This window comes from Montipora capricornis, chromosome 4 (assembly GCF_036669925.1).
Source record: "Montipora capricornis isolate CH-2021 chromosome 4, ASM3666992v2, whole genome shotgun sequence".
NCBI classification, from domain to species: Eukaryota; Metazoa; Cnidaria; class Anthozoa; order Scleractinia; family Acroporidae; genus Montipora; species Montipora capricornis.
In genome coordinates this window covers 47,789,375-47,800,636 of record NC_090886.1, presented here as the reverse complement: position 1 = coordinate 47,800,636, position 11,262 = coordinate 47,789,375, and the positions used below count along the sequence as shown (strand labels likewise).

At 38.9% G+C, this 11,262-nt stretch overlaps 1 protein-coding gene across 1 annotated transcript; it reads right to left on the bottom strand.

Moving 5' to 3' along the window:
* Positions 1 to 839: 839 nt before the first annotated feature.
* LOC138047198 (elongation factor Tu-like) lies at positions 840 to 10,806 on the bottom strand. The gene is made up of 10 exons (XM_068893941.1): positions 10,650 to 10,806; positions 10,231 to 10,286; positions 8,624 to 8,660; positions 8,221 to 8,352; positions 6,557 to 6,723; positions 5,247 to 5,351; positions 4,575 to 4,646; positions 3,425 to 3,755; positions 2,171 to 2,322; positions 840 to 1,363 (listed from the first exon to the last, which is right to left on the bottom strand). The coding sequence occupies exons 1-10, from the start codon at positions 10,687 to 10,689 to the stop codon at positions 1,103 to 1,105; spliced, it is 1,353 nt and encodes a 450-aa protein (XP_068750042.1). The 5' UTR covers positions 10,690 to 10,806; the 3' UTR covers positions 840 to 1,102.
* Between the last annotated feature and the right edge of the window lie 456 nt (positions 10,807 to 11,262).

Genomic DNA, 11,262 nt, shown 5'->3' with positions numbered 1-11,262 from the left:
CCGACGTTGAATAAATTGACTTGACTTGACTTGACTTGACTTGACTTGACTTGACTTTAACTCACCTCACCTCACCTCACCTCACCTCACTGATACGCAAAACACTGCCACCATCTCTTTTCAAATCCATGCTGAAAGCATTTCTCCTTGTATAAAATTATAAATATGAATTGCTAGTGAGTGTGTTTGTGTGCTTTTTATCTCAGGCACCATCCACACGTATCCTGAAAATTTTGTATCCGCATTTTTTTCCCATACGGCTTGCGTCGGCGTGTATCCGGAAGTTTTCGAATACCACCTCCAGAGTGGAATTTTTTTTTAATACACTCCGAAATCGAACAAGTGTGGGCGCTCGTATCCGCAAATTTTCGAATACGCTGTCGTAACACTATCGGATCGAGTCTTTTCCGGGTGAGATAAATCAACTCTCACCTGCAATTCGTTAACAAAACAGAGAAAATGGCGCCGACTTACGATTTTACGCATGCTCGACAAGCAAAATCTTTGTCAAAAGCACTGGGCACTAGAGTGTATCCAAGGAAAAGCTTCGAAAACGATTGCAATACACCACGCGTGGACGTGGATATTTTTCAATTCGAAAAAAAACCGCGGGTACAAAAAATTCGGGATACTTGCAGACGGGTCCTTAACTTGTACTTCAATTTTGTTTAGTACGCACATTGATTTATTTCGTATTTTTAATTTAAGCTATGAAGGAGCTCATAGCAGCACGCTCCTGTGGTTTGAAAGTCAGGTGAAAAAATACCTTTTTTGTAAGTATAATTTTAGTCATTTGCAAATATTCCTGGCAATCAAACAAACTGAAACAAAGTGAAGAGTTTCTCAAAATTTTACAGTTCTGTCAGTTTTTGTTTTAATTCTTAAACAAACTTGCTACAAGATTTCAACAATCATGACTGTCTTCAATCTAGACCTTCGATGGTTTGGCGAAGTTCGACTAGTGTTTTTCTTCCGACCGCTTCCCACGGCAATATTCACAAAAAAAATCCTTCAAAACTGAAAAAAAAATCACAGCAATTGGAAAGCTAAGAGCCAGAGCCAAATCGTGTTCCTAATTACCAAGAAGGGGACGGTGAGTCCATCACTCAATGATCTTTGTCACCACCCCTGTCCCTACAGTCCGACTGCCTTCTCTCAGCGTAAACCTGAGACCTTGCTCTAATGCAATATCAAACATTAATTTCATGGTGAAGGTGGCATCCTCCCCAGGCATGATAAATTCCTTTCCCTCAGGGAGGGTAATGGTGGCTGCTACATCTCCCGTTCTGACATACATCTGAGGTTGGTAGTTTGTAACGAACGGCTTGTGCCGTCCACCTTCCTCTTTCTTCAGGATGTAAACCTGCCAGACAAACTGTGTTAGAAATGAAACGAAAAGGAAACTTACATACATATGCATCTTCCCTTTTTTAAGCCAAGGCCGCGGGCAACTGGGAAAAACGGGATTGGAACAGAATTTTCCGGTTGGCCGCTCGAAACCAATCGTATCAATGGGCCATTTCCGAGTTGCTGTTTGTCTCGGTTTCGAAGTGAGTCTTGGTGCTCAACTATTGTAAGGGAAATGAGTTTGATTTGCATAAAAATGCGCAACTCATTTCCATTTGAATGGTTGTGCACCAGGACTCGCTTTGAAACTGAGGCATGCAGCAACTCTGAAATGGGCTATTATCGAGTATTGCCCCAAAATGTAAACAGCAATAGGCCAAGTTCGAAAAAAAGTATTTCACACATGGCTAAAAGGCTTTATGGTTAAATCTGAATATTATTTTGTTTAGAATCTCCCTTGAAACTTGGGAAGAAAACAGAACTGAGCCATGAAATTTGACCATAATGCCCCGTAGCCATGCCTGAATATTGATATTTGGAACTCGGCCTATTGCGCGCAAGGTGGAATGAAGCAATGGGACGCGATTTTCCGGCTTTTCCGGAATTCTGGAACTACATGACCACTTAAGCTTCGCAAGTTATCCCCAGATTTCCGAATTTTTTTTCCGGAATATTTTCGTTCCATTCGATTCTTTACCCGGTTTTTTCGAAATATTTGGTCGAATGGAAAGCGCCCAAAGAATACCAACAACACTTCGACAGGAGATTGAAAATCGCTCCAACAACTTTGCTTCCCTGAGGAATACAGTATTTGAGCTCTTACCTGTGCTTCGAATTTTGTGTGTGACTTGACCGTTCCAGGAGCACACAAAACCATCCCGCGCCGAACATCTTCACGCTTAACTCCTCTGACAAGCGCTCCAAGGTTATCTCCGGCCTCCCCTCGATCAAGAAGCTTATGAAACATCTCAATACCTATTCAGTTGACAGAAATAAAAAACAATCCCGTGAATTTCCACCTAAAATGTTCAGATCGTCCATTTTAATTTTAACTGAAGATGTGAAGCATTCTATGTACATGACATCGTTTTGCAAAGTTAACATAAAAAAAAAGGGTCAATAGAGCTGAATTCCTCAGATTTGTTCGTGTAAATGTGGGTGATTTTATCCACACAGGAAAAGGAAATTCAAACCGAACAACCAAAATTGCTTCGTTTGAAGTTTACTACAGGAAAAATAACAGAAAAAAATTAACCGATATGTATGTGTATGAACCACAAGCACAACGAAAGGACACAACACGTAAACAACAGGTATACAGCTGTTTCGAGAAATGTTGTCCAAAAGAAGCGTAAGAGCGTTTGCGACAATGCCGAAAGGTAGTATGGGACAGTATGCAGTATGTTGTGAACGCCAGAATCGAACATGCAACGACCGTACACTACGATGGCGAGATATTTGGATGAAAGACTTCTCAAGACATAGCGTTAATGAAGTGGCAATACGCACAGACTTATGTCGAAGCTCTCTCGCGCCATCACGCTAGCAAAACACGTCCAAAAAGAAAAGGGTTCATTAGCAAAAAAAATGGCTCTGCACGTGCACCACGATTTTTGGTACATTTCTTAAACTTTCTCTGCGAAACATGACATAAAATAAGTAAGGTTAAAGTCGTCAGAATCTTGCTTTCTCTGTGAATCCTAACTCTTCGTTACTAATTTATGGCCTGGATCATTTGACTGAATTTTGAAACTCTCATATCTTAATGTCAGTAACAAAACATGAGCATGTATTTCTCGGTGACATTTTCGATAGCATTGCCGTCATGTTTTCGTTGACTCAGACTGACAGTTTACCATAATGCCTTTCGGCATTGTCGCGTACGCTTTTATGCTTCCTTTGGACAAGCTTTCTCGAAACAGCTGTATGTCTGTACATCGTCCCGTATGGGAATGCTACGCAAAAGCCAACTCTAGAGGAGGGACCGGGCGATCAGGGATGTTAAAAATACAATACATGGAAGTGTTGTATGTATGCGCTGGTTTAATTAACAAATTATCTCTCCTTTCCAAAGTACCTGTAACAGTTGTCTTCATCTTTTCTCCATGTCCCACAAATTCAACTTCATCACCATTCTTTATTACCCCCCTTTCAACTCTTCCGGTCACAACCGTTCCACGCCCTGATATGGAGAAAACATCCTCAATGGGGAGAAGAAATGGCTTGTCCAGGTCTCTGGTTGGAGTAGGAATGTAATCATCCACAGCTTCCAAAAGCTTAATGATTGAGTCACGCCCCATCTCAGGGTTTCTGTCTTCCAAGGCACAAAGAGCAGACCCTATAATGATGGGTGTGTTTTCTCCGTCATAGCCATACTGGGACAGCACCTCACGCATCTCCAATTCTACCTAATGGAAAAGGTAAATGTAGAACTCACATGATGTGCAAAACTCCTTAAGCTAATAAATGATAGCACTTACTTAAACTGGTTTCTCGAAGCATGGTTAGCGCTAACCAGCGTTAAATCCCATGGAAACCTATAGGTTTTGATACCTCTTAACCAACGGTTCGCGCTAACCAGGCCTAGAGCAACCGACTCCAGGCCGCGTACTAACTACTTGAAACGAAATTTCAGTTACAGCTGTGCTTTGTTGTGAACTCCTTACCCGAAAATGCGAGAGAAATTAAATCAATCAGGAAATTTAAAGAGCAAATCAAACATCTATTTGAGTTCGATCGGACCCCCCCTCGGCACTCTTGTAAATTAGTATATCGATAGTTTTTAGTCTAATTTGTAATTAGATTTTTATTATATTGTTACAGAAGCTTTTACCGAGTTTTCTTTTTAAATAAACGAAATAAAGGATCTACTACAAGGCCGACAAAAAAAGAAAAAGAAAAAAAGAAGCACTTCTTTCGCACCAGGAATCAACTTTCAGAAAAACTTAAGTTCAAGCAAGTACATCCAGCTTTGTTTTTTCCTCAGTAGACAGAATTTAAGAGAGCAAGAAATGCCTGTCCACTAGAGGATAGAAATGTAAGTCTAAATTGCTTTACAAGTTTGTCCATCCTTCACAAAATGAAAGGAAAATTCATTTAGTATCCGCCCAACAAACATAGTAATACCTGTTACAAAATTTATCCCTGACCCTTAATCTGAATTATGCTGCAAAATACTAATTTTGCATTGTTTCAAATGACTTCACCAAGCGGAAGTCATTGCTTACCAATTCCAGAACTTCTGCATCATCTACTGCATCGGCCTTGTTAATGTACACAACAAGATGTTTCACACCAACCTACATGTGTGGCAAAAACATTGCACTAAAATTAATATTAAAAACTATTGTCAAATTTTCTTACTTACTACATAGATGCCAAGTTGTAGGGAGAGGCTCCCTGGAGATTTAATGGAGCGCCTAATCCGAGCAAACGCTTGGAGAGAGAGAGCGTCACATGTCAAGCTAGACATGCGTAAAAACAAGTCAAACCCAGGTCACTTCGGGTAAACAAACACAAGCAGTGAGAAGAAAAGGGCTCTGGGGTCTAGAATTTCTCGTCGATTTGCCGCTGATTTCTCGTCGATTTCAGGATTTCTCAGATCCTGAACAGTTTTACATTTGTGGAACAATAATTTTATATGATATATGTATTACAAAATTTGTTAACCCAAGCTCAGCTGGAGAGAGTCTGAAAGCTGGAGACTTGGCATCTATGTTACTACAGTACATGCTGTGGCTGCTTCCTCTTTAATGCCGTTCGAGAAAAATACCTCACCTGTGTTTACCGCATTATGATATTTAAACTGAACACATATAATATGGTTATTGTTAGGAAGACATTAATTTTTCACTTAAAAGAAACCTTTCTAAGGTAAAAAAATAAGTTTATGCATGTACCTGATTGGCTAACAAAAGATGTTCTCTTGTCTGCGGCATCTGTCCATCAGTAGCAGCCACAACAAGAATAGCCCCGTCCATCTGAGCAGCTCCAGTTATCATGTTCTTTTTAGGAAAAAAAATGATGAAATATTGGTATTAGCAATCACATTATTTCGAGTGGAATTTGGACCAACAATAATTTGTAGTTTTTCGAAAAATTTGCAAATGCTTATTTATTCCAAATTGCATGAGAAAAATCATGTGACTACTAACTAATAATATACATGAGAAAATTTCAAGATCAGATTACCATGACAAATCAGAAGAAACACATCTGTATCACGCAAAAAAATTGCACCATTGGGCACACGCATTGGATCACTGACCAATCAGAATGCTTGGTTTATTACCTCTTTATGCACTTTGTCACCTGGAAACTGAACAATTATTCTACAAGGGCGTGCTCGATATGAAGTGATAGATAACAAACGAGGCACATAGCCCTGAGTTGGTTATAATCATTTTATATCCAGCCCGATATAAGCCCGAGTAGAATAATTGTTTTATTAAAAACTCCAGGATCAACAACTCTTCCATGTTGACTAATGCATCGATTTCTGCCTCTGTCAATTCCGATCCAAAATGACTTTTGTTGGTTATTTTTTCTCAGAGCTGCAAAAATGTTTTCAGCTCGCTTTATTGCTGACGCGTTCCTTGACCATATTAGGTACAGCAGGTATGTGAAGTGATTGCCTGTGTCTAGCGAACCAATGAAAATGCTGGAAATCAGATGTTATTATTATAAGAAACTTACCATGGTGCAAGTGGTGATAATAATAATAATGCACTTAGGGGTACAAGGATGATGCAGTGGTGATGGCCTCCCACAATTGAGGGCTTAAGGGGAAATCCTTTCCAAGGACACTCATGTTTTCCTTCTTCAGCAAAAATCAACATATAGTTGAATCCAATCAGGAGATACTCTTCAGTATTGAAAGGGATAACCTCTGGTCAACACAATTATCTCTCTTTCATTAATGTATGATTTCTAGGTTACAAAGTAAAAATCAAGTTTTTCCATGAACGATAAAAGTTTGTAAAATGGAGTTTTGAAGAGAGAACAAGATCTTCATGTAGTAAGCATGATTGTCATTAGCAATTATTACTATCATAATGTTCGCTTAACCCTTTGATGCCTAAACAGGCCTAAACCGGACAGACATAGTATTTTACTCTGTCTAACACCAGACGATTTTACTTGTTAACGGGGAACCCCCAGGAGTCAATGGTTAAGAGATAGATAAATACACATTTGATAGTACATGTACCTTGATATAATCAGCATGGCCAGGGCAATCTACATGTCCATAATGCCTGTTGGCCGTTTGATATTCAACATGTGCAGTGTTGATTGTTATACCACGCGCCTTTTCCTCTGGAGCATTGTCAATATCACTGTATGATTTAAAGTTTGCTGCTCCTTCTTGAGCCAAAACTGAAAATTAGAAGAAAATTTTTTTAAAGTACCTGTTCAGTGATGACATGCAGGATCTTTGTTTGCCTGTGACTGCAGCATCTATGTGCCTACATGTAGTTCCAATGTAGCTGCCTGCACTTTTTTCAGATTTCAATAATAATAATAATCATAATAATAATTTTTTAATATTAATATTATAATAATAATATATATTAGTATCACCCAACTAGTGGACTAATGCAAATCCTGCATTTTGATTGGATACACTGCTAGATGACTATTAGTATGCACCTCATGGGCTATTGCGGGCTACAGGTCTAATTGTTAAATATTAATAACAACAACAACAACAACAACTACATCTATTGATCATTCCTTAAAACTACTGATGTTCCACAAACATAACAAAATAAGCCATCTGATCCTTAAAAAATTTCATAATAAAATTAATGTGACTAGTTAAGAAAATTCTCAAGTGCAGGGCTATACAGCTGTTTCAGAAAAGTTGTCGCAAAAAAGTGTAAAAGTGCACACGACAATCCTGAGGGGTATTGTGGGATAGTTTTAACAGCCAATGGACATGTGATAAAAGTAGCATGAGATTCCATGTACCTGTGCTTGCGAGTTATAAAAGAAAACATGAAAAGTAGGGTCGATACATGTAGCTTTTGGTGTCAGAAACGTACCTTGTTTTAAGACCGTTGCTGCTGGGTGGAGTGGGTACTTTAATAATATGGTGATAGAAAAAAAATTACAATTTCTGGGATTTACTGTCCCTTTTTTGTTTGTTAAAATGTTGTTTACTTCATTTGACAATGGAGTTATCAGTGAACAACTGATATTACCAAGAAATTGTTTAAATTAGTGTAAAACGAACATGCTGCACAATCTTTAGACTGAAATTGACTATTGTCATTGGAAACTTATTTAACCAAAACAGAAAACAAAAGGACATTCCAGCAGTTTTTGTTATATTGCTTAAACTGGACAACAGTTTAATTAAAATAACGTACGGTCCAGACACTGTACCTATCAAACCTATTTTTGTTGTTTTCTGATATAACTCACAAGCACAGCCGCGTGCCATTTTTGTGATACACTGTATGTCCATTCACCTGAGTCAAAAACCCATCAAGTTAAAGCTATCCCACAATACCCCTTGGGATTGTTGCATGCACTTTTGCACTTTTTTCCGACAACCTTTCTTGAAACAGCTGTATGCTGCATTATAACAACTACAACCTCAGACAAAATTGTTGAAACACTTTGCAATACCTTGTCCTCCCACATTGTTCCAAACAACATTGTTAGGGAAGAGTAAGCCGCCAAAACTTCAGATCTGTATAGTCGTGTATTGTTCCAAGGAAATTTTGTCACAGACTGTAGCTAATGAATTTGCACCTATGTTACTTTACAGCAAAGCATTCAACAGCCTGCAAGCCCTACAGAAAAAGGAGCTGTCTGGTGTCTTTATTTCAAATAACAAAAGAAGTTAACGATTGATCATAACTCTACCTTTGGTAACTGCTGCTGTGAGAGTGGTTTTTCCATGATCAACATGACCAACAGTTCCGATGTTCACATGAGGCTTGCTTCGAGAAAAAGTAGCCTTTTTCGCCGGAGCAGCATAATTCCGAACTTGAAATGCTAGGGAAGAAATAGTGGCAGACTTAAAGGCTAAAGCTAATGTACATTGCTACAAAAGTCCTGTCTTTTAGTTGTACAAGTACTGTCTTTTAAAAGTTTCAGTTTTCTGCTTGAGGAATCACTTAAAACCACTGTCAATAAAATCAATTTTTTAACTCCTTGACCCCTGAGAGTGACACTTAATAGCTTTTAGTCTGTCTAATGCCAGATGATTTTACTTGTCAATGTGGGGTGCCCTAGGGCATTTGAAGTGTGAAAGGGTTAACCTTACCGGCACTCCTTCTTCCATTTTGTAGTAGAAGCAGATTCTGTGCAAGGAAAATGGATTAGAAAGTAAAAGAACATGCTTGATTTTATTGCAGTGTTGGTGGATAATGTGTGGTTCCAGAAAATACATGTATCCATACCCATCCCCACAGAAGGTACCTGGAAATTCCCTGAAGGAGAGGAGTGGGGAAGAGGTGAGAGCCAGAAATTTCCGAGGGGAATGGGGGCTCACAAGGAACTGTTTTTTCAAGACAGTGCATGTCTGTACTTACGCATTTTTCATAAGTGTATAATATGCACTACTTGTAAACGGAAGCCCAGAAAGCTTGCTTAAAATACATAGAGGTAAAGAAATAATCATAATCAGTTACCTTGGTCCATGCTATTATATTATAATAACACTATGCAAAGAAAGCATCAGCAGAAGGAATTTGAGAAATGAGCGTAAGCTTCATTAACTTACAGTATAAACTACTACACTGTGCATAAAGGAATGTTATCTTGGTACCGGTATGTTGAAAGAAAGCTTCGAAATAAAATTTTTATCGTAATCAAGTGCATGTTTTATATTAATTTGTGCAGAGGACTGCAAATTCCAGGGTGTAGGGGTAATGGACCTCAAAACCCACTGGAATGGAGATTCCATGGGGGTGGGAGGGTCTAAACCAAAAAACCTTCCGTGGGAGGTGTATGAATATTTCCTGGAACCACATGATCTTCATTGACACAAGTAGTAACCACATTTTTACCCAAAAGATAAGTGCATTTTCCCTGATGCATTCTTTTATGATGACTTTAAGACATTTGGAAAAAATCTGAGTACTCCTGACAATTTCGGGAGTTTCTGCAGCTGACCTACAAGAGACTAGAGGGGACTAGGCCATCAAGCTAGATTTACATGTGGGTGACAAGAAGTCACAGAAATCTAGTCTTCTCACCAATGTGGTTAAAGACAGGAAACGAAAGTTATGTAGTAAAAGAAAAAAACAAAGTATGTGTGTTTTTCTAAGGGTCATTATGATGTTAAATGAAAAAGAACTGCAAAATATAAACAGAAAAAAAAAACAAACAAACAAGAATTATCAGACATTGTGCACTTTGAGTGTGAAGATTGCACCCTGTTCCGTCACTTCTCAAACTCAATAATATCATTCATACATAACTTGGATTCTCAGAAGTCAAATGAAACAAGTATTACTTGAGTGGCTTAGCCCCTCACTAGAGATGACTGACGAGCCGGCGAGCCACGGAACCACTCAGATATACCTTACCGGTACTTGTTCTTTAAACATTGAATTTGATTGATGAACTGACACTGACTTGTACTGGCCAACCATTATAAGAGCCACTTGTGTGATACTACTTCTCAAATGGTACTGCATTATGTAGTTGCCAATGATATGTAAATAAGTCAACCTGTATTCCACAATTTGGCCTGTGCCAGTTCTGTATGTTAAATACGTCATGGTCACCCACCCCCCCCCCCCCTTCCCCACTCCATCCCCACCTCTCATCATTTCCCTTACATTACTTCTTTTATGTCACATATAAGTACGTATAAATGAAAGGTGCTGTAACTACAGGTATTAAAGTCTCATGAAGTTAGCTTACATTGCTTCCAGAAATTAGATGAAGCGATCTGACAGCTCTTGTGGCTTCTTTCAGAACTGAAAAGTTTGCAAAATACAGTAAGACAATCACAAGCGATCAGATTAGCATCCAGTGATGAAAGATTTCTTTTCATCGAAAAACTAATACATAAGCTTAAAGGTCCACCATCAACCGACAGGCATTGCGCGCCGTGGAACAATTTTCAAAAATGAAAATCCGGCCAAAGCTGAAATTCATCCAATCAGATTGCTACGATAAGCAATGCAGATTTCCATAACAAAAACACAACGTCGAAAAGCCTGTCGGTTGAAGGTGGGCGTTTAATCATAACAATCGCGTGGCACCAACCACTAAGAAAATATGGCTAAAATATCATTGATTGGCGCGATCTACGACCAAAATACACTTAAATATCCTACCTTTCTGGCATCTAATTCCTCTTAACCACATAGAAAACATATTTAGGCGTATATCAGCATGGAATGAGATTATATTTTGCTAAATTTCAGTGCTTTTCGGCATGTCACGTTGTCGAAAACAACCGAGCCTGCGATGAAGAACATTGCATAAGAGAGAACATTAGGTACTTCATGTATCCCTTATTCTCCCCAGTCTCTTTTCCCGAAAGGATTTAGTTGCCCACATCCACACAATCTAGTGATACTTTTCACTACATCTGCCCCCGACTACGATAGTATGAAAGGCAGTTGAGATACGTTTAAATTATATGCTGAACATGTCGCCCCTGTTTCCGATTTACGTCTGACAAATCGTCACCCCTGTTTCTGATTTGTGTCAGGACAAAGTCAATTTTTAGAGCCAGGCAACTCGATTTGCATCAGATCTGCTTCAATGTTTGATTTTTCAATCCCTAATCCGAACGGCACTTTGGTTCTACTTCGTGACTCCTGAAACACCTCGGTCGTGTAGAAAAATACCAATATCACTTCCGTGCCCGTTTAAGCAATACCGATCCTTACGCGCCGGGTTGAGCAAATGGAGATTGATTTTCCCTCCAATATCTACCACTTT

What these genes read in the sequence shown, in the direction of transcription:
- LOC138047198 (XM_068893941.1), bottom strand. Translation starts at nt 10,689, where the DNA reads ATGTTTTCTATGTGGTTAAGAGGAATTAGATGCCAGAAAG. An exon ending in AGGAATTAGATGCCAGAAAG is followed by an intron (nt 10,287 to 10,649) that starts GTAGGATATTTA and finishes CAAACTTTTCAG; the next exon opens with TTCTGAAAGAAGCCACAAGA. An exon ending in CACAGCAGCAGTTACCAAAG is followed by an intron (nt 6,724 to 8,220) that starts GTAGAGTTATGA and finishes TCTAATTTTCAG; the next exon opens with TTTTGGCTCAAGAAGGAGCA.